The sequence below is a fragment of the Emydura macquarii genome, unplaced genomic scaffold (genome assembly GCF_026122565.2).
Source record: "Emydura macquarii macquarii isolate MOO-44397 ecotype Brisbane River unplaced genomic scaffold, CSIRO-AGI_Emac_v2 contig_3343, whole genome shotgun sequence".
Lineage (NCBI taxonomy): Eukaryota > Metazoa > Chordata > Testudines > Chelidae > Emydura > Emydura macquarii.
Genome location: NW_027133480.1, coordinates 1,187,071 through 1,210,447, shown reverse-complemented (window position 1 = coordinate 1,210,447; position 23,377 = coordinate 1,187,071). Strand labels below are relative to the sequence as shown.

At 40.3% G+C, this 23,377-nt stretch overlaps 1 protein-coding gene across 1 annotated transcript in view; it reads left to right on the top strand.

Moving 5' to 3' along the window:
• Positions 1 to 2,804: 2,804 nt before the first annotated feature.
• OAT (ornithine aminotransferase) overlaps positions 2,805 to 23,377 on the top strand; it is a 28,292-nt gene continuing 7,719 nt past the window's right edge. The window contains exons 1-7 of the mRNA XM_067533362.1: positions 2,805 to 2,907; positions 10,482 to 10,708; positions 12,420 to 12,644; positions 12,755 to 12,850; positions 18,340 to 18,467; positions 20,191 to 20,313; positions 22,372 to 22,500. Of these exons, the coding sequence (XP_067389463.1) occupies positions 10,510 to 10,708; positions 12,420 to 12,644; positions 12,755 to 12,850; positions 18,340 to 18,467; positions 20,191 to 20,313; positions 22,372 to 22,500 (900 nt within the window). The 5' untranslated portion in view covers positions 2,805 to 2,907; positions 10,482 to 10,509. The remainder of the gene's footprint in view (positions 2,908 to 10,481; positions 10,709 to 12,419; positions 12,645 to 12,754; positions 12,851 to 18,339; positions 18,468 to 20,190; positions 20,314 to 22,371; positions 22,501 to 23,377) is intronic.

Sequence of the window (23,377 nt, the reverse complement as noted above, 5' to 3'; positions counted from 1 at the left end):
CTCTTTCTGTTCAGAATAAGATTAGCATATTTATCAATCTTACCTCACAATTCACCAGTGAATTTCAAGATTTTTCTAGTCACAAAATGCTCTTTTTAGGTGACATTTAACATGGTGAAGCACCAGGGTCATGGAAGGGCAGTGGCTAGTTATACCTCCCTCTTCACCAGTGCCTGCCTGCCTAGTCCCTGCTGAGAGTTTGACAGGGGAGAATACTTCTCAACTGTCCCTTGTTATGAGAATGTCGCTCATTTCAGTCCAAAGGTTACTTACTTTCCATATTTATCTGGTATCACTTCACTTTATTATTGAAAATTGATATCAGAAGTACAAATCATGGGACTAAGGTTATAGGAAGAGTTATTTACACCAAAAGTGTGTGTTACAGCTTCCTGCCTGAATAAATTTGTGTCACTCATTTTGGGGTTTTGTCACACATTTGGGCCTTGGCAGGTTGAGAGGTATGAGAGCCAGCTCCTTTTCTGACCCCCTAACACCAGCCATAGGAGGCTTGCTCCCCTACATATATTCCTCTTAGATAGAGGAGGCTTGACCACCACTAGAACCAAAGTGAATTCATACCCCTTCTGACAATCCATCCCTCACTAAAGAAGGGATGTATTGTCCGATGATATCTTTGAGAGCTTCCTATTAAAATGTTGGCAGCACATCACTTATTTTCATTATCTAAAATAGGAGGCATCCCCATTGGTCAAGATTCTTTATTAAAACACTAAAATATTTTTCTTCAGGAAGGGCCCAGTTGTTCAGCTCAGCTACGCTTGGCACAGGAATATGGGAGAATAGAGGTGATAGTGGCAAAATTGGCTTTTTACCACTATGGCATTTCTCCATGTTCTGAGGGTATCCAGGATCCTCCCCAGCCCCGGGCATAAGTTAGAGCAGCATGAGGACTGCTCTACCTTACACTTGGCTGTCCATGGTCCCTGAATACTATTACAACAACAAAGAATAGCAAGAGTTCAGTGGTGCTTTGGCCCCTCTCTCAGCATATCCTTTATGCTGGAGGCTGCAAAAACAGTGGTGCATAGAGCCTCACAGTCTCCATCTTTCTGCCAATCTTTCCTGCTATTGGACAAAGTCCTGAAGGTGGCACCTCATACTCTAGAAAACAAACTCTGTTCCATCCCATAATGGTAGTACCAGCATATGGCAGTCTCTCTGGCTCAGCTTCTCCTAGTCTGACCTAGCAGTGGAAGCATGTATAACAGAGGGAATAATCTATCACTTAGTCCTTGTGGAGGAAGGTTTACAAGCAATACATTCTATATGTAAATATATCACAATTCATACAATAGATAGAAAGGTAATTCGATAGCAAACATACTGAACCACTGACAAATATTTTTGAAAAGCCACAGGTAACAAGTAGCAAAAGATTAGGAAAAGCAAATGTACTCTCTTTGAAAAAACAGAAATAAGAGTGATCCTGGCAATTACCTTATTATAAGTCTAACTTCTGTCGGTAGTAAAATAATGAACACTAATAGAAAAATATGTAGAAAATGACTTAAGTGTGTAGAAATATGACAATCACAAGAAGCACTGGCATGGGTTGACTGTAGCTGGGGTGTACAGTTAAGTTTGCCCAATGATTTCCAGTCTAACAGGCCTTTTTCATTTTCTCATAACTTTCGCCTCTAGGGATTAATCTTTCCAGATCTTGTTTCTACATGAAGCCGCTTGGACCATTGTCATAAATACCAAAAGGGTAGTGCAGATGGGTCTGTAAATACACTGAAAATTCCCTCAAGTACACAGAAGTTCAATCATATGCAAGACCTGATTAGCGAACTCTTACTCATGCCTACTGACTAGAAAGTCTATAATATGGAAAAAATAATTCTGCATTTGAAAGGGGGACTGGATAATCTAGTGGAATTGCTATCATTGCATTACGTCTAAAAGTAGATTGCAAAAGCCTTGGGCCTGGGACAGTATGTTTTATGTACCATGTGATGACCATGTACAAACAGTAATTTAAAAGTAATCTTGTGTACCATCTCTAGAGTCTATAATCCTGCAAGGGTACGTAACTGAGGATCTCTCTCACCAGTTGTGTGCATCCTGCAGTTGGTTTCCTGGCAGCAGAGTAAGAGAGATGCTTGCCAATGCAGTTTACGTGTTTCAGTTCTGGGCCAAGCAGCACTGCATGCCAGCCTGGTGCTTGTGTAAGGGACGGAAGTGGAGGTTAATGGAAGGGCGGAGAGGTTGTATAAGGTGACACGTCTTCTGGAGAAGAGGGACTGATGGTGAAAAGCAGACAGCCAAAAATTGAGCGAGGGGAGGCGAAGGCAAGGGGATGGGAATAAGCCCAAGGGAAGAGCAGGGGACGGGAACAAGGCCCGAGGAGACGGGAGGAGTCGGAGGAGGAGTCGGAGGTGGGGGGTCAGGAGTTAGGCCCGAGGAGACGGGAGAAGGGGGGGCGGGGGGGGGCTGGAAGGAAGGCCCAGGGAGACGGGAGGAGGGGGAAGGGCCGGGAGGAAGGCCCAGGGAGACGGGGAGGAGTTGGGGGGGCGGGAGGAAGGCCCGGGGAGGGGACCTGAGAGAAGGGGGTCAGCGAGAGCTACCCCGGACTAATAAGGGCAAGGCGCTGTGAATAGCCCACGTCCTCACAGGACTTACTTGGGGAAATGGGCGAGAAGCAGGGGGCGGAGAGTGCAGGTAGCCAATGGGCAGTGGGTACGGGAGGGAGGCAGGGCGGTCTGTTCGCGCTGTGATTGGCTACGCGTGGCAGGGGCAGCCAATGGGCGGGCCGATAGCGGAGCGTGCCCTAGCGGCGGTGTGACGTGTCTGGGAGCTAGAGCTGTGACAGTTGTCGAGTGGCAAGCCTCAGCCTCTTTCTCGTGGGCTCGGGACGGAAACGCAGCATCGTGCCGGTACCGGGTGAGTGCGGGGCTGGCCGTGGGTTCCGGCCGGTGGGGCCCTGGGCGCGGACGTGTCCCAGCTCGCGGGAAGCCGCGCCGCTGCCTTCCCCTGTGACGGGGGCTGAACCGCGGGGCCACGGGCATTCGGCGGCCGGTGACAGTTGCGTCCTGACAGCATCCTCCCTCCCCTCCCCCCCGCAGGCGCACGGGCCCGGATCCCCGCTCGAGGGGCCTGGCTCTGCGCCGGCTGGAGCGAGTCCCGATCCCGGCAGGGCCAGGCGCTCGGCTCGCAGTGGCTGTGCCGGGGCAGAGCTGCACGCACGGACGAGCTCCCCCGGGGCTAGGCGCTTCCCACGCACAGCCAAGGGCGAATCTGGGCTTGGTGTGAGGACTGCGGTTGTAGCCGGTGGCCGTTTGTGTTGCGGTGGCCGCGCCGGTCCCAAGGCGGGCGAGGTAATTGGCTCTATTGTTCTTCTGCGGGGCTTGTCGGCTCTCACCGGGATTCTGCCCCCTCCCCCGCCCCGCCTTAGGGCCCGGGGTAAAACCTGTTCCAGCACCCCAGTCCCATTTCCAGAAGCGATTCCGGCACATGGAGCAGGTCTCGCCGAAAGTTGTCGGATGCCAGCCCCTCAGACACTTACGTGCTTGAAAGCTTTACCCCAGGACCCCGTCTGCCTTTTTGTTTCCCTTTCCATCTCCATCCGCCTTTCTCTCCTGCTTCCCTGTTTTGCTGCCTAAGTTCTTCCCCCTGCCTGTTGTTCCCAGCAGCAAGTCCTGTGAGCTTCAATTTCATACTCTTCCCTAGTCCATCTGCTAAAATGATCAGCAATTCAGATAGTTAATATTGACATTAAAGTGTCATCACTGGGTTTTAGCATTAATATCCCAGTGAGATTAATATGGGAATCAAAATTCTGTGCTTCTGAGTCATTGTCTTATGCTGTCTTCTGACTCAGAAGAACCACTGAATCAGTTAAATTTGGAAGACTTTCTTCTTAACAATCAGGGTTATAAACTTGATTTCCTTAGAAAATGAAAGCTTATATTCCGCCTAGTCTGCATCTGTTACATGTATCAAATGGCCAGGTGTTTGACATTTTGAGCTAGTGGAAATTGAATGAAGGGGAGAGTGCAAATGTCACTGAGAGAGAGAGACCACAACCCACCTACTTGTCCCCAAGGAGATGGGAGACAGGACTTTACAATCAGTCACCTTCTCCCTTGACTGTGAAACATTAACCTCCCCTGTTGTTTACATCTTCAGAGTCGGGGTTTTAACTTGTCTTTTATAGCTCTTAGCAGAAAGAGAGTGATAAGACATTTGCCCTGTCACAAATTGCCCTCTTATTCCGTCTCTTTAATAATATATGTTCCTGTGCCTGATTCAGGTGTGATATAATTTTTTGAAGTAAATCTTGTTTGGAAAAGGTTTAAATAAATACATAACCAGCTGTAGCTGTTCCTCCTGAAAGCTTGTGCCATGTAGCCAAGCAGTTTGGTCTGTGTAGTCTGAGTTTTTACAGACTGAAAAGATTTCACTGATTACTCTGCATTATATTAACTCTCATGTAAAGACATAGACTTACAACTTGGGATGATTTTTGAAGCTTTAGTAAGGGGCAGTAAACAATAGTTCAATTCGTATGTGAGGACTGTAACAGCACTCCCTCACTAACATTCTTTGTAATTGGATGAAGTTCTTTAAATGTTTTCTGCAGTCCTTCTTCCACCCTTATCCAGGAACTGCCCTCCCTTCACTCCATCAAGTGCTTTTGCCCAATAACTATATTTGATGTGACCTCAGCATAAAATTTTTCTCCCTTCCAGAGCTGTTACCAGGTTCATGTTTTCTTCTGTTTTCAACTTATTTTCCCTCTCCCCTCATCACAGCAATAGATTTTTCTTTACCTCCTAACCTTGAGCACTTCCAGAGATCTCAACTGCTTTTCCATGTGCAGCCCTTCATCTCAGTTGGAAAAAAACAGCTTTTCATCTTGAAAAGTCCTTTGGTAAGGCTCCCTGACATCACTCCTCATGGCATGTGGCAGAATTGGCACCACTACCATACTCCTACAGGGCAGGGCACATGTGGATGTGGGCTTGTTGCCTCCCCATTGTCTGGGTTTTTAAGGAGGATTGCTTTTAAAAAGAAAACTTTCAAATCCATTTTAGTGTTGCTGATTGACATTTTCTTTCTTAAAGGAAAGTAAAAGAGGGAGCCCAGATTGGTTGTCTCTGACTCATAATGCCAAAAGGCATCTTTCTAATAAAGGGCATGTACAGCTTAAAGTCCCTACTTGTCTTTACTAAGGGCTTGTCCAGTCTTGGAAACTTATTGCAATAGCTGTTCTGGAAAATTTCCAAAGGTAGCTGAGCCCTCCGTAACACTGGCTACTCTACTAGGGAGGTGTGTGGAGGGGCCTGGCTGTTATGGACCAGTCACGTTTGAGTAGTTAAACCAGATGTAATTTTGACTGATGCAATTGAGCTACATTTCAGTCAGACTGTCTTTGCTCTTTCTATCTGTAAAATCTCTTTACGTGATTTGTATCTTGAAAAGTTAACACAAAAAGCTAATATTTAACAACAGTGGCAATGACTGGTAAGATGCCTAGAATTGAGAAATTCCAGATAATCTCTTATTTGAAAAGAAAACTATTGATTATTTTTACAGAGCAAAACATATAACACTAGGTTCTTTGAACAATAAAAATAGGACTGTAGCTTTACTTGTAAGTAGGGCTTTGAGAGTTCATGACTGTGGAATTTGTTGCAAAATGCACCCCTTGTTTTAAAATTGTACAGCAGGATATAAGCTTATGTTTTAGCCCTTATGAAAACTCTTTCAAATATGGACCAGAGTGTAAACCAACAGTTTTGTGTTTTGAGTCTGCAGCTAGCCTGAAACAACTCAGAAATGTGAACTGCCCCTACCTGTGTTCATTATTACTATTAATATCTGTCACTTGACTAGCTTTGACAATGTGCTTTTGCTGCTGTGCAGTACAAAAAACCACTGTCCTTGCCTGAGAGATCTCTCTAGATTTCACGGAGAAATCCACAGGTGGGGGATGATTTATTGTTTTTCTCTCTCCCCAGTGGAGGTTAACTATGAAATCTAATGATGATTAACATATTAACTGTTTTCCCCAAACAATTAAAAAGTTTCTTCATCTTTGCTGGATGTAGTGGCAGGCATCGAGAGAACTGGTTGACCTAGTGGAAAAACGAGTTCAAGCTTCACAGCGCCAACTCTTTCCCTGTTCAACAGGAGATTGTAAAACAGATATATCCCTTTCCTAGTGCAAAGACTCATCCATTTCCTTACATTTTTTACCATCTTCCACATATCTCCAAACTGTCCCCACTCAGCTGCCAAAATCTCCAGTGTCTCCCGTGATGTCTATTGCAGTGCAGTTATTTTAAATATCAAAAATCTTGGGACAGTAAAACTGAAATCAGTAGCAAAATACAAGAGAGTATGCTGATTTATTTTCATGTTAATTAAAAAGCAAAAATTAATAATTTCTCTGTAGCTGTGGCTAAATTTCTAGTCTGCTGCTTTGAAATGGCACAGAAACCAGGGTCCCATGCTTCAGAATTCAGACCCAGGTTGCTGCAGAGTACATTGAGTTGCAGTCTTTGTTAATAGGATCACTTGTCTGAGTTAGTTTGAACCTTTGTGTTTCAGTCCTTGTTCATTGGCATCTTGAGTTTGACCCCAGCGTAATTAAGGGGCCAACCTAACTGTTGGCTCCCTGCAAACTCCAGCAGTTTCTGATTTGTAGTACTATATCAAAAACAGCAAGTGTAAAAGGAAAACTGCTTCCCAGTTTATTATACAGTGGACATTATTTTTTTAAACTTTAATTGTTCTTAGACATTAATTTTGATAAAGTTTGCCCTAATGAAGAAGCTGAAAGCTTCAAATGGAAATCTGTTAAACAAGGTGGGCTCCATTGTGTAACTTCTTAAAAAAATTATTAGCCGTTTTATAGTTACATATAACTTTAACATGAAATGTGAATCTTATACCAGTTTTACTGACCTAAATCAATGGTGGGTTCTTTTATTCTATCTAGCAATAGTAGATAGTATTACAAGCATCTTGGTCTAGTTATTGCAATAGTGTAAGTGCTAATTGTCTTCAGTTCATGGAAAAATACTTTAGAAAACTAGACTCTATTAAACTTCATTGCAAATAGAAATCTGAAATAACTGAACTTTTAAGTAGGTAAATTCTTAAACTTCTTTGGTTTATATACTGTTTACACACTTTAAGTGATCCTATGTATTTAATTTCTGTTATTTACAGGAGGCTGTAGTTGCTCATCAGAACTAAATAGAACCCTGTTGTACCTCTTTTTTTTTTGTTTGTTTTTTTGTTTTTTCCTCACTTCACATTTTCCTATTTTTTCTCTTAACTGGTCTTTCCCTAGTCGGTGTGTGGAAAAATCTACATAAAGTGAATTTGGGAATATTCAGCTCTATTCTTTGTCAGATGTTTTACAGAATTTGAATGAAAAAGTAGTACTATGCTGCTCTCCTGTTGAGATTATACAATTGTTGTGTTCTCCTCTGAAAATGCAGAGAATTTGTCCACTCTGAAGGTGTGGAAAACACAGAACATGTTCTGGAAACATCTGTAAAACTGGAAATACAAGTAAACTCTGGCCTGATGTAGTCCTTGGTCGGATGTTAGCATTACAAGGTTCATGTTCTAACATGGATTAATTGTTCTTTTAGAAAGTTCCATTCTGTTTTGCATAAACATATTAAATATCTGGCACAATGACACTTTCCACCTATTTAATCTTACCTTTGGAAAAAATAATCTTGCTATTAAGATGGAAAATTGCATTCCCCACAAAGCTGTCAAAGATGTGTGGAATGGCTTGCATTTTTAAACAAATTCTGTTTTAGGAGAGGAGGCTTTTGCTCTCAGAGTAAACTTTTTGTTTTGCCATTTCATTTTTGTCCTCAAGATCTAATCTCTTCTTCAGGTTCCCAACAACTCTTATCTCATTAAGTGGAATTGTTTTTAGGAAATGACTTGAGTTTAGATGGGCTTCTCTATTGCAATGGTTCTCAACCAGTGGTATGCAGAGGTCTTCCAGGGATACACCAACTCATTTAGATATTTTACTAGTTTTACAACAGGCTACATAAAACGCACTAGCAAATGACTTGTTGTTTATACTGCTCTTTATACTATACACTGAAATGTAAGTATAATATTTATATTCCAATTGATTTATTTTATAATTATATGGTAAAAATGAGAAAGTAAGCAATTTTTCAGTAATAGTGTGCTGAGACACTTGTGTTTTTCTGTCTGATTTTGTAAGCAAGTAGTTAAGTGAGATGAAACTTGAGGTACACAAGACAAATCAGAAGGTTGAGAGTCACCACTCTATTACACAATTGGAGACATGGTATCTGAAGTCATGGGTTTACCAGGGAATTACAAGAATGAAAGAAACATTCATATCCAGCTGCAGCTATCCAATAGTTAATTATTCAAATAACTATCAGTATTTCTACAGTGAAGTCTTTTCATGTGTCTGCTTCTCACTTTAGTCATTGATTTTTATGTCCTCTAAATCAGTGTTTCTCAACCTTTTAAGTAGCAAGTACCCCCTAACTTCTGAAAATTTTAATAAGTACCCCAACCTCTTGGGGTATCCTAACCCTTTTCCACGGGATTTTAGATTTACAGACTAATGTGAGCCATATGTTGGAAGAAGGGCTGAGTATATAAGGCCATGATATGACAGATGTCATATCTAGTGTGGGTAGGGTTGCCATTTTTACACCAATGGTTCACAACTCAAGTTTGTACCTGGTCTAGAGGTGATGTTGGCCAAAGCTAGGAGGCTTTGAGCGGCATGCCAATTCTGGGGAATATAAAGCGTTGTGCCAATTTTTTTGCCATAGATTTGAGAGAAGGAAGGAAGGGGTGAGAGAGAGGAAAAAGAGGGTAACTGGTAAAATCTGGGGGTGTCATAGTTGTCATTTTCACTGCTCAGCTAGAGCAGTGAAACTGACAAGTTTTCTGGGTATTGGGATTTGAGCTTCAGAGGGGGGCTGCCACCTGGGTAAGTTGCAGATGGCTGCCGCTTGGCTGCCAGCCTGGGAGGTGAGTGGCTGCCACCTAATCTGAGCTGGGGCAGAGGTGGCTTCCACGCCGGGTGGGACCCAGGGATGTGGGCAGGCGGCTGCTGACCGTCTTCAAGCCGGGGCACTGGAGACTGTCCTTCAGCTTGGAATTGGGGCGTGGGTGGCTACCACCCAGCTGCCGCCCAGCTCATGAGACGCAGGAGGCTGCCACCGGGCTCCCACCTGGGAGCTGGGACCTGGCAGGAAGTGGGGGGCTGCCGCTCGCCTCCTTCAAGAGCAGGCGGCTGCTGCTCACTTCCCAGCTGGGACCGGACGGGAAGCGGGTGGCTGCCGTGTGCCTTCCCCAAAAGCTGGCTGCTGCCGCCTGCCTCCCAGCTGGGAACTGGGACCTGGTGGGAAGTGGGGGGCTGCTGCCCGCCTCCCCCAGAAGCTGGAGGCTGCCACATGCCTCACAGCTGGGTGCTGGGACCGGGTGGGAAGAGGGCTGATGCTGCCCGGATTCCCCAGAAGTCAGGCAGCTGCCGCCTGCCTCCTCTTCACTCTGTTTTTCCCCAGGTACCCTCTGCCTTTGTCTCACGTACCCCCAGGGGTTGGCGTACCACAGGTTGAGAAACTGTGCTCTAAATGAAGTTGAGTTCTTACACTATGTAATTTTAAAAAAAACCATATCCTCTATGTACAGACAGTAAAACTCATAAAAGCACAGGGCAATTTACATGGAAGCACAAATTTCACTTCTGAAACTCAGGCTCCCCTAAACTTTGTGTAGAACTGTTTTGCTCCTGTCAAATGTGGTAGTACTGTCATCTAAACTTTGGGTCAGAACTGGGCACAAATTTTACATGATTCTTGATTGTTTTATTTAATTTCTAATCTTTTGTTAATGTTTTTTAAATATACAAATTGGCCTCATCGATGATCTATAGAAGTATAACATTTTATTATTGATTGGCAAACTTAATTTATATACAATTGTATTGCTTTTTATTATTTTACGAATTATAATTTATTAATACAACACAAGAAAAGAATACTGTTGAAATGGTGCTGGTTGTTTTATTTTCATGTTAATTGAAAAGCAAAAATTGATAATTTCTCTGAAGCTGCTGCAGAATTTATAGTCGGCTGCTTTGGAATGCAGAAACCAGTGTCTCATGCTTCAGAGTTTAGATCCAGGTTGCTGAAGAATACATTGAAAGGGGAGTTGCCACTTTTGTGCATAGACAAGGCCTTAATTGTAGATGTTAACTTTCTGTAGACTCCTAAAATATAGTAAATGAAAGCAAGAAACCCGTTTTATCTGGTATTTGATGTGGGTACTGCATTTCTTGGTACATAACGTAAGCTTTCTTAGTTGAATTACAAAAGAATTGTAAATTCTGTAATCCCTGTGGAAAAGGCACTTAAATCCCTGCAAGGATTTCTTCCAGAAGTAGAGTATTTTAGTTCTAAATGTCAACTTTCTCTTTTCAGATCGTAACAATATATCTTGAAGTCAAGAATGTTTTCCAAACTAGCTCACACACGAACCTTTGCTGTTCTGCGTCGTGGTGTTCATGCTTCAGCAAGTGCTTCTACATCAGTTGCAACTAAAAAAAACATCCAGGGAACTCAGTCCTCTGAGTACATATTTGAACGTGAAGCTAAATATGGTGCACACAACTATCATCCCCTACCTGTTGCTCTAGAAAAAGGAAAAGGTACTGTATCTCGACTTGTCTTTATGCTGCACAAGAAAGTATGATGCTTCAAAATTTTTAGGGAATATTCAAGATTTTAAAAACTTGTTGAACGTTGGTATGGGATTTGGTTGCAACCAAGACAGCTAATAAAAGACAATGAAAGTGAGGGCTTGTCTACACAAACACTTAATTTGCGGCAAGCTGGGATGTAAATCTACCCAGCATAGCCTGCTGAGCACTAATTGTACATGTGTTCTCTGTTGCTGTCCCCTAAAATGGGGTCAATCATTCCATACTATGGAATTCTTCGTGTGTAGCTGCAGAGTCTTTTCTACAGTTTTTCTATTTCTTTCTCTAACAAAAATGTGTAATGGTATATTTTCTAGCTTTCACTCATGGTTTCTAATTACTGAGGGGCTAAGACTTCCAGATATAATAGATTTGTATTATCTTAAAGTAGCTCCAGCTAGTAACCAGTCATCCTAACTGTTGTACAGACATGAGTGTCTTTTCTGTTACCATGAGTGCTTTGAGTGTATAATATTGAAACAAAATATGCTACTGAAAAAGGAAAATGTACAAACCAACTACAGTAAATAAAGTCACTGTACTTAAACACCATAGAGAAAAAGAACAAATCTTGCCAGCTGACTTGTAATTTAAAACAAAACAAAACAAAAAAATCAATAACCTCTTATATATACCATTGCTTGTTCAAGTGTCATTTGGCACTTGTGATGTCAGATTCACTCAGCTGTTCTGTACAGTTCCCATAACTCCTAAAAGGATTTGGAGTGGTTCTTTGTCAGCAAAGATATATATGTAGAAGCTACAGAATCTGTTTTTGTGTTTGAAGTGGGGGATGTTTTAATTAGGTTGTGGTGCATGGAGGAGCAAGAACTGCTGGGAAGATGTTGCATGGATGTTTTTCTTCAACTTTAAGAAACAGAACTTGCAGAAACCTCTTATCTTCAGTTATTTTATTGATGCACACTGTCTCACAATTTAATAGTGAATATGATCAAGTATGTTAGATGGATATGATGGTTCTGTATACTGGTCCCATTTGCGAAATCAACTGTACTGTTATTATTTTAAAGTTGCCCATCTCTTGAATTTTATTTCAAGGTCTTCCTATATTGATTTCTCTGGTTCACAGGTTCCGAAGGATAATTTCTCCATTGTATTTAACTGTTGTTCCCCTAAGATGATGTGGTGATCAGTTTGCTTACTCATGCTTAACACATTTTGATAGTTCACCTGAAAACTGTCAGCCTCCAGTTCTCCGTGGAAAAATTGCAGGAGCCCATTATTAAGACTGTCACTATTCTTATATTTAACTTCTCTTCCAAGCTTAATCCTCTCCATCTTTCCAGGACTCCAATATGAGGGAATGTGGAATATGAGCAGAAATGAGTGCTTGTGTGATCCTGTCTATCTTCATGGAGTAACAGCTCCATTATGGAAGTGCTTCTGCACTTGAGTGCTGCTTGGAGCACTGGTTATGTGCTGCAATAGTCTGCCACTCATTCTGTGGCCTGTGAAGAGCTTGACTCCCAGTCAAGGAACTTCTATAGCAGACACACCATGCATACATGTTTTAACGAATTGCTGAATACCATATATACCAGACGCCAGGTCATTTTGTTTTGTAACTGTAGCTTGTACTGTTATTGTTTACCTCTACCCTCATTTTTCTCATATACTCATCTAACCTAAACTTTTCTAGGTATTTATATGTGGGATGTAGAAGGCAGAAAATATTTTGATTTCTTGAGTGCTTACAGTGCTGTGAATCAAGGTCACTGTCATCCAAAGATTGTGGAAGCTCTGAAATCTCAAGCTGAGAAACTGACCCTTACCTCTAGAGCATTCTACAATGATGTACTTGGTGAATATGAAGAGTATATCACCAACATGTTCAACTACAGCAAAGTTCTTCCAATGAACACAGGTAAGTACTCTACTCCCATCTCTGCTTTACCTCTATATGTATGAGAGTTACTCTTATAAAGGACCAAAAATGGCAAGTGGCCAAATTGCCTGTGTGGCTTTTTGTTTTAGGTGTGGAAGCTGGAGAAACTGCCTGTAAACTGGCTCGTAAATGGGCATACACCGTGAAGGGAATTCCAAAATACAAAGCAAAAATTATCTTTGCAGGTATGTGAAGTTAATGTCATAAGAACTTGTTCTTTGGGGGAGAAGAGAAGATTCCTCATCATAATAGAACCCCATGCATAGGCTAAAATACTATATTCTTCTAGGGTATGATGATTACATCACAGTATCTTTAATATCCCAATTTCTCCTTTTCACTGAATTGGATTGTAATGGAGGCCTTCATCACTGAATGCCCCTGGCAGCTGAGTGCAGTGCTGCTATGTCTCTGCCTCAGTTTCCCCAAATGAGAGTTTTAATAAGTCTACTGATGTTTGTATATTGGATATCACCCTTCACAGGTCTAGCTTGTTCAAACCCAAAGGCAGAACATTACATGAATAGGCCTCTCCTTCAGCATCTCTAGCTGGATGGAGGAGGTACTAAATCAACCATAGTCTGTCCACCCCAGTTATGTTCCAGGTTCCTTACCAGCAAGGCCTTCATCACCTGGAACCCTCTTCTGGAGTCGGGGCATCTTGGTGCTAGCTGGGGAAAGGTCTCTTATCTTGGGTCAAGGTCCCCCACAGCAACTGAACCTTAAGGACAGCATATAATTCCTTTTAATCTTGGGCTTCTGCTGTTGCCTGGTGAAGTGTTTCCTGGAAACCAGTTTTCTCTGAGATCTAGCATTCATAGTCCTTTCCTTGTGGAAACTCTTCTACCCAGGAGCATTATCCCTTGCTGGTGAGCCCTCCTCACAAGCTTTCCTCCAGAAGCCTTCTCTATAGGAGTTTTCCTGCACTCTGGGAACTATTCCTTTCCTAGGAACCTCTGTTCTCCTAGTTCTCCCCACTAGAAGTAGCTTCCCTTTTATCATGTCTAAGTGCTTCCCTCCTAATTAGCAGCTTCCCAGTTACTCAGGCTTGGTCTACACTTACCTCTGCGATTCGGCGGTAGTTGATGGGAGTTATGCAAAGTATGCAAAGAACTTGCATAACTCCCGTCGACTGCTGTGCTTCACTTCTGTATGCCGTCTTCACTGCACTGCACCGACGGGAACCGCGTTCCCTTCGATGCAGCTCTACGCCACTTGCAGTGTTGGATTAATAACGTTGACTTCTGGATCGACTGAGCAGGTCTTCACTGACTGCTCAGTTGATTCAGATAAGTCGATCTTACAGCGGTGACTTTGCCGCGGTCAGTGTAGACATAGCCTCAGTGAGTTAATTAGTCCCAAGTGAACCTGAATTGCCTCATTCCCCTTTATGGAGCCTGTCAGAGGTAGGCTGAGTCCCTGACCCCTTCAGAGGTCCAGCTACCCTCTGACATGGGTGAGTTGTGGTTTGCTATGAAGTAGATTAAGCTTTAATAGATTAATCTATCTCAGATCCCAACTGATTAACAATAATTTTTAAAAGATTCATGTAAATAGATAATATGTTGTCTTAATAGAAGTGCTTTTTAGAAGCTGGAGTTGAAAATTAATTCTTCCTTGCCTTCCATTCAGAGTTCAGGATACTGTTTTCTTGGCAAAGGTTGATACTGCATGTATCAACAAGACAATGAATAGAGTTCCCATTTTTGTTATTAGGTGCTTGTGCTGTGATGTCATCTGTTGCAGGGGCAAAAGAACTATGAACTCAGGTCCTGGAAGGTAGAAAGTCTTTAGTTCTCCTTTAAATATTATAGAAGATACATATTCAGTGATGTCTATAATAAAATAAAAGTTCTTTTAAAATCACTTTTCTAAAATTAGCTGCATAGCTGGGAGCAATTTCCATTGGGAGGCAGTCAGCTCCCATGAGGCTACTTCGCAGCCCCTGGATACCACTGCTGATGTGTTAAAGCGCAAACCATATTTGCTGCTCTTACCCTCTCCAAAGCCTGCCTGTCACCTTCATGCAGCTCCCAGCAAATTAGAGGTTTCTGAAATGGCTGCTAAACCCAGAATTCTGTATGGCAGCATAGTACACTCAGCAGTTGGGATGATCCCACTTCTATATAAGGCTTTCCTTACCACGTGTGCAGGAGTTGCTATTTCTGCAATAAAGCTGCATTGTAGTCTTGATCGTGTAGAGAATATAAGAGGAACCTTGAGTTAATACTGGGAGCTGGAATTTCCTGATGTTACCATCGAATGCATAATGCATTCTCTAAGCAGAATAGGGACAAGTTACTTGTGATTTAGAAAAGTGCATACCTAGCTAAATGATACTCATTTCTGTATAGCCATAACTACTTACCTTTGGCTCCCTTTGGTCTAAGAACACTCTTTTAAAACAATGTTAAAATGTGATTTTGTTATACATTTATCTTGTTCTAGTTTTTATACATTTATCTTGTTTTAGTTTTTAAAACTGAATGCTACAAGTGGAGCTGTCAACTATTTCCTGCACTTGGTGCACATAGTGATTAAACCATACCATTAAATCATTAGTAAAGAGAGATGACGTTTTTGCACAACTTTTTTGGTGAAAAATGCAGATTCAGTGACACAAACATTTTGCAAGGTTATATCAATTTTGTCAAATTATTTCAGTTGAAATTAAAAAAAAAAAATCAAGTAAAAATCAAAACATTTTGTTCTGACATTTTCTAAACAACTTTCCTCTTCAGAATTTTCTGTAATTTTATTTAAAAAAGCCATCAAACATTTAAAAATGCTTGAAATCTAAACAGAACATTTTATTTCGGGTTGACGGAAACGTTTTATTTGACCCAAAACAAACCTTTTTTTTTTATTTTTTCAGAATTGCCAGTGAACCGAAAAATCTGTTATTTGCCCAGCTCTAATCAGTAGTTATGCTTTTGTAGCCTAATTAAATGCAAGTAAGTTTATAAATGTTGTTTACTAGAGTTGAGTAATGCATTGTCCTCTGAAGAGACAGTCAGATATGTATATGACAGAGGGCATGGAAGTTTTAAACAATTGTTTTTTCCCCATAATTGTTTAACTTATTTAAATAATGTAGTTTAACAAGTACTTTGCCATCTTGAGGGACGTATTCTACCTAAATGGTTCCCCATCGCCATAATATCTCAGTACCTGCCACTTATCTAAAATAGAGATAACAATCCCCCTTCTTTGTGAGAGGTGTATTTTGTAGAGGGATTGTAGAAGCAGTCTCCAGGTAGCTAGGGCCAGTCCTGTTGAATGTTTTGAACATCAGGGCAGAGTACTTAAGGTGGATTTTGTACTGGATAAGGGACCAGAGAGCAGAGCACTAGGATGGTCTGATGTTAAGTAGACAAACTGTGGCATGTTATACTAATTCAAACTTTTGTTGTGTGGTGCTTTGATCCTAGATGGGTGAGTTGTAGTAACCAGGGTTAGAGATCATGTATATGTAGTTTGCCATTGTAATACTGCTGCCGTAACAGCCCAGGGGCACTGTAGCAGTCAGGTATTGCTGCAATGCTGGGGTGGTTCTGGCCATGCCCTTTGTGTTGGGGACCAGAAGGGAGGCTGTCTAGAGCTGGCTTAATGAGCTCTACTGCACCTGGGGATTTCTCCCATGGTCCTCAGCTGGCCAGATCCACTGATTTTTATGGCCCCTTTGCATCAGCAAATTGGCACAAAGCAGAGTGGATTATTTTTTGTCACTGATTTTTTTTTTTTTTTTTTTAATTGTGATTTAAATCAGCAAGGAGGAAATGTTGATTTAAATAATTTATTTTAATTTTGTTTTACATTTGTACTTTTTATTTATTTTTTTCATAAAGAAGGGTTCATTCTCGTTTGGTATAACTATTAAAACGTTGATTTGCAAGCAAATATACTCTTCACATTAATTTGGTACTATCTTTTGCTAATCAGAAGGATACATTATATGTATACGCTTATTTAAGCAATTATATATCTTAAAATACATTCAGATTATTAATTTTTACAAGCAGGAGTTGCATTAGAAAATGGTGAATGACACCAATATTTTTTTCAACTCAGGACTTGTGTCAAACTGCATGGGACAGAAATTAGAATTCAGCTAATGTACAACACCAGCATTTTGAAATAGGTTGTTATTAGTTAAATAAAACTATGTAAATGTGCTGGGTACATAGAAAAAAATAGGTTTATAAAAACATTTTGCATTTAAAACTGATTTATTAAACAACAGAAGCATTATCTGTAGCTAGTGAATTGACAGATTGTTTCTGGTCATCATGGGCTAGACAGGATAAGTGCCTAACTCCACTTGAAATTAATGGGTGTTAGGATCCTGCTTACGTACTTTTTGAAAATTCCACGAGGCTAGGCACTTAAGTGTCTAAATCTTGCCCCATGTCCTTCAAGTTCTTAGAATTAATAGATCTCATCCTCTCCCACCTGATTTTTATTTATTGATTGGAAGTTGAAAACAAGCTTTCCTGCTTTTTCAGGTCCCAATTTGTTTCTTAACTTTGAACGAACTAGTCAAGATGAGGAAAATATTCTGTCTGCCCTACTAGCTGAATTGAAATCACAGTAATTATGGCCAAAGCTGTTCTTCATAACAGAAAATTTAAAATGCGTATGTCTGGAAAAATGTAACTAACAGCATTTGCTCCTTTGTAAGAACTGATGATAATATACTTAATGTAATACGTGGCATTTATAAAGTTTGAGTTAACTTCAAAATTTAAACAGTGTTTTCCCTCCAAATTTGTATATAATTTAAAAAACAGCACTCTTTAACTTATTAACATTTGAGTGCTTATTAATGCAGCATATATTATATAATATGTGGAACTGATAGATTCTAGTAAGTTTAAGTCATGATTTAAACAGGTTTATTTTTTTTAAAAGAAAAATATATTTAAATACAAAAATCTGATTTTAAAAAAATGGATTTTTATTTTCTTTATCTATTCTGGCACTACAAGACTGTAGATTGCAGAAGTTGGTCCCATATCTTAATTCTTTACCTGTGTTAATGAATACCTTTAATTATTAATATTGATTTTAAAAATGTGATTTACTTTTCACTAATTAATTTGTCCTGAATTCCCCTTAACTTGGTCAGTGAAACTTCTGTTTATAGTCAATTCTTAGTTTAACTCTGGTCAATTACTAGGCTGCCATGTTAAAGGGTACCCTCCATTTAAAAACTAGACTTTCTGGATATTGTATCTGCTAGTTGCTTGTAACAGCTCAGATTACTAACAGGTTTTTGTTCACTTGCCAGCACTTATAGCATAATAATTTTTCTTCTGAATAGTCTCTTTTCTCCTGTGGTGTTGGTGAGTGATGTATGTGGTATGGGTTTTTTGTTTGTTTTTGTTTTTGGTGCCTTTCGCAGAGCAGTGGGGAGAAAAATAATTGTAGTGTGTTTGTAAACTCATAAATTAGCAGAGGGACTCAGATGTTAAATAACTCATTTGAAAAAATAACATCAACTAGCTTGGAGTCTGGATGCTGTCCCATCACCAGTACTGACTGTTGGCTGATGAGTATACTTTACATGACTTTAACCATCTCATAGTTGAAAACATACAGTAATTCTGTCGGCCAAGTGCTGCAGTGAATACCTTTACAAGAGTTTAATATCTATTTTCCCCCTTCCTTCTAGCTGGGAACTTTTGGGGTAGAACGATGTCTGCTGTCTCTAGTTCTACAGATCCGACCAGTTATGATGGGTTTGGACCATTTATGCCAGGTTTTGAAATAATTCCATACAATGATCTTCCAGCTCTTGAGGTATTTCAAAATATCTTCCTCTAAAATATCACTCTGTGTGTCTCCTTATAGGTGTAGTAAATACTGATGCAAAGAAAGTGAACATGGGTTACCCTTGGAACAAATGTTTATGATTACAGAATATAACTTTGTACTTGTTTAGTTTTTTGCAGTTTTCATTTTAGAATCCAAAGGGAGAATTATACCACCTGCAGTAGATTGCACAATAGTAAAGGGCTCAGGACATGAATGAAGAATACCATGTATATTTGTAAGTGCAGGAGGAATTTAGATAGGCAGAATAAATACAAAAATTGAAACTTGTACGTTAGCCCCAATAGCCTGACCTGCTTTCCTGAGAAATGGCTTTTCAATGGCCAGGTGATTAGGCCTGACAACATTTGAATGTAAGTCACTTCCAATAGCACAATGGCCCCTAAAACCATGCTGGGGTGGTGTTTCACATAGTGTACTGAAGTGTCGGCACCCCTTCTTGCAACATCCTGGGTTTTCTTGGGAGGTTTCCCATCAGGCTACTGGCCAGGTTTGGCCTTGCTTAGTTTGAGAACTGACATAATCTCATCCTATGATTGTTAATCCAATAAATAAGTACATTTTAATGCTAATTGGAGGCTGGATTAGTAGCCTTGGAAACTGAAGGCTTTCACTTAGCCATAACACAAGTAGAGCTCAGATAGTGGGGATGCAAGCTCTACCATCTGCCTTTCTCATGTACTTTAGCCATGATCTGGAGACAACACTTATAGGGGTGAGAGGTTAGGTAGCCTCTGGGATGCCAAGGATGCCAATGATTTGGGGAGGAAGTGGAAATTGGTGCAATAGAGATTGTTTCTTAAGAACTTGGCTGAGACTACACACTTGCTTCTTACAAAAAACAAGGATTTTCCATATTTTTAGTTTTATGGATAAAATTATTCAAAATTGGATCAGACTAGCAGCCTGCTTGGTGGAAGCTCTATTTATCTGGTTTCAGCCAACTTTATTCAGGTTCTGGGGGTGCTTTGAGCTGTGGTCTGTAACTTAGACCCATACCTGTTTTGTCTGATAACGAACATATATTGGTTCTGTTATTAATAGGGGGCTCTGACTATCTTTTTTTGGGTGGCCAAAGTGCCAGCATCTCATACTGAGAATTTTTTAGGTCTCTGCTTAAGAAAACCTTTCCTAATGCTGACAAATCTTGCCAGTTCTCACCTTGTCTCTACCCTTATAGGGGAAATTTATTGAGAAAGCTGTAGCAATACCCCTCTATGAATGCTTAATCTTGGCGTTTCCTTGAACTTGTAAGGCTTGGATGTGTTGACATGTATGCAACTCCTGCTATGGGATGATGAAGCTGCACTTGAGTGGTTCCATTCCTGTGAGGAGATTCAGGGTCTGTTGTTGTGCAATCCCTTTTTTTTCTCAAGAGTTCTCACAAGGGGGTAACAAAGTTCATACATTTAACTTTTAAGATGTCTAATCTTTTATGCAGTCAAACAGACTAATTTTTCAAGGTATTTGGTGATGTATGCTTATGTATTGGAGATTGAAATCTAGTCTTTAGTCCTTCATGCCAATAAATGTTAAAATACATTCAATTAATATGATCCAACATGCTTATATGAGGTAGAAATTTGGTTAGTTTTAGTTTCTGTTACAGGGATTCATCTTAGTATTTCCAAAATTAAATTTCAGTAAATGGTTTTTTCCTCCTTCCTTCCAATCCACATGGCCTTCATAGCGTGTACTTCAGGATCCAAACGTAGCGGCGTTCATGGTTGAACCAATTCAAGGTGAAGCAGGTGTGGTTGTCCCGGATGAAGGTTATCTAACAGGAGTGCGAGAGCTCTGCACAAAACACAATGTAAGTAATTCAGTTTAGCTATATACTTTAAAATACATCCTGCCAAAGTTGAGTATTTACCAGAATCTTGGCCTGTGAGGCCCTTGCAAACGATTGATGCATTTAAGTCCAAATGCAGTGTTGAGGCCTTAGTGTATTATTAAATCATTTCTTCTCATCCAGTTAACATGACGAGTCTACTACAGCATATTTTTTCAGCTCCTTCATGATGAGCTACTACAATATTTTGGAGCAGCAGTAGTTAATATTTAATTCTTTTCTGTTTCTCAGTAGTGTATTATCTAATTATTAAATTCTTAAATTTCATAAGGAACTAACAGTGATAGGAATCAAATTTGTGAGCTGGAGCCAACATGATCTGTATGGGTGAAATCTAGTGTGTCATGGTGTTAACAGAAGTCAAGATGAAATGGAAATAAGGCATTTGAGTTTATCCTCTTTGTGATTAATTCTGTGCCTAGAAAAATATAGCTGCTGTTGAGGAATAATGCTAACTAGCTAAAAGCTGTGTTCAGTCTCTTGGTGCCAGAGGCATACCTCCTAATTCTCCATGCAGTGGATGGGTTTCAAATAACTCAGCTGACAAAGTTCACTTGCACTGGTGCAAGCTACTCATGACTGCATCCAACCCCAGATCAGCATTCTGTATAAACACAATGGGCTAAGCTAATCACTGGTGTAAATGGGTGCACACTCTCAAATTAGTGGAGTTGTATATTTATCCCATCAGTGAATTGAATCCATGAGACAGCTGTTGCCATTGCAGATCCTGGCATCCAGATAAGGTCATTTGGGATCAAGATGTACATGAAATTCTAGTTTCTTCCAGAAGCTCCTAAGAGAATGGTCAAAAATAAATGCTTAGCTAGTACTATGTTAGGCCCCTATAAAGCACCTCATTAACATTAATATCGCACATTCCTCTGTGGGTGTCTTCCCCCGGACAGGGATTGTCTCATATTCTACATTCCATACTCTCTACAGTCAACTGTTTTGTACTAAAATCCAAACAGTGCATCCTCTTCGTAGTGTAGTATCTGCTCCATAGTCCCTCTCCTTTTTAAAATGAGGACAAACATAGTACCAGCAACTAGACTTGCATGCATAATACACAATTATCTCCTCCAGACATAGTCAATGCTTCTCTCTCCTTAGGCTGTTGTCTTCCTTCTCCTCCTCCTAAGGAGCCTACATTCCCTTCATATTCATGGAAGAATTGTTATTTTCAAAAAGACATTACATAGAATACCCTTCCCCTCCATAGGCCTGGGACACTTTTCTCTTTTAAGCAACTTATTTCTTTTCACTTGTTACTTTTTTTTTTTTTAATTCAATTGTTGGAGCTGCTTTTAAAAATTTTGCATGTGACATTCTTATTCTCATGTTTCAAGTACTGTATGTGAGCCTCCTTCTAAAACTGGAGGAGCAGTAGCATCCTATCCATGCTGGAAATGTAGTTAGTAAAGTTAAACTCATTTATTACTGTGGTACTTAAATTACATCTAAAATAATGGGCATTTTCCATGTGGTAATGGGACTACAAGTTGCATCTTAGGACAAAGTGATCTAAGATTGTAGTATTTTATATCTATCCTATTACAAGACCAATAGACTTAATACCTAGAGTAGTCAAAAGTGCTCAGCATTAGCCTGCTTCTGCTCCCACTTCAGTCATTGAATTGACTTCAGTGACCGTAGATTAGGCCAATGATGAGGGCTTCTGAAAATATCACCCATTGTGTCTAAATATTTTAGATAGAACTCTTGGTATATGCTGTGCTATAACAATGTGGAATATGCTAAATCTAGAATAGAAGTCTTGTCTAAAAATTACCATATAGTGTGTCCAGCAGTCATTACAGTCAGTGTGTCATGGAAACAATGGGTTTTCAGGAGTTTTGTGGAGGAAAAAGGATTGTTGGTATAGGTTGGTTGGCAGGTATTTCAGGTACTGGGCATAATTTTGTTATTTGTATGTTAACTTTCTGAAAGATCACTATGTCTAAATCTGAATTTGATGTCTGAGTAAACTGTTATTCATTGCTGATTTTTTTAAAGGTTCTCTTTATTGCTGATGAAATACAGACTGGCTTAGCTAGAACTGGGAAAATGCTGGCTGTTGACCATGAAAATGTAAGACCTGACCTGGTGCTCCTTGGAAAAGCCCTTTCTGGTGGCTTATATCCTGTAAGTAACAACACACTGTTTCAATTGAAACAAACTGTTGATGGTGGAGTGACTATATTGTCACAAACTACATGTAAAATTGGTGTGATGTGCAGGATTCTTGGGGAAGGTGATGTACAAATCGGAATAACAGAATTATGAGGTACTCTGAACCAGATACCCTAATTTGCTAGAAAATAGAAATACTGGTGAAATGCATGGAATACACAATTTGTTAGTTGCTTATCCAGCTGTTAGTATAATAAGCATTAATATATTAATAATTGGACTAATTGTATGCCTGCCAGAAGAAGCAGGGCCATTTGCTATCATCTTTCAAGCCGACCACTGAGATGTTCTTTGGAGGACTGACTTCCAAATTAGTATAAATGGTATGGACTATCCTAGTTCTTATGATGGTGATTTAAGGCATTCCTGTTCTGACATTCAAAGTACTGCAGTATGTCACTTGCATCTCATTGAATGATATCCTAACGGACAGGAACAACTGTAACTATCAATTGTTAACGGCAGGATTCCTCTGTCTGTTAGAGTACCAGTCATATTGTGCTCCTGTTTCCATAGAGTTATTGCACTGCTGTTTCTGTGCTGAGCTGGATGAACTTTTGAAGCTGAAGAAAATGTTCACACACACATTAAAATGGCTTATGTTAAAGTTTTGTTTCTGAATGAGCATTAGTCTTCATCTTGTTTCAGTTGTCCAGAATGCCCATGTGAATTGGCTTAAACAGCTCTAACGTGATGAAATTCGTGCTGAGTAGGAAAGCTATAACCAGTAATTAAGCATTACTGCTGACTGGAGCTCTTTCTGACCTATTAGAATACTGAATATTTATTAAAGTCCCCCAAAAAGACAAAATAGTGAAAAATGTCTCTC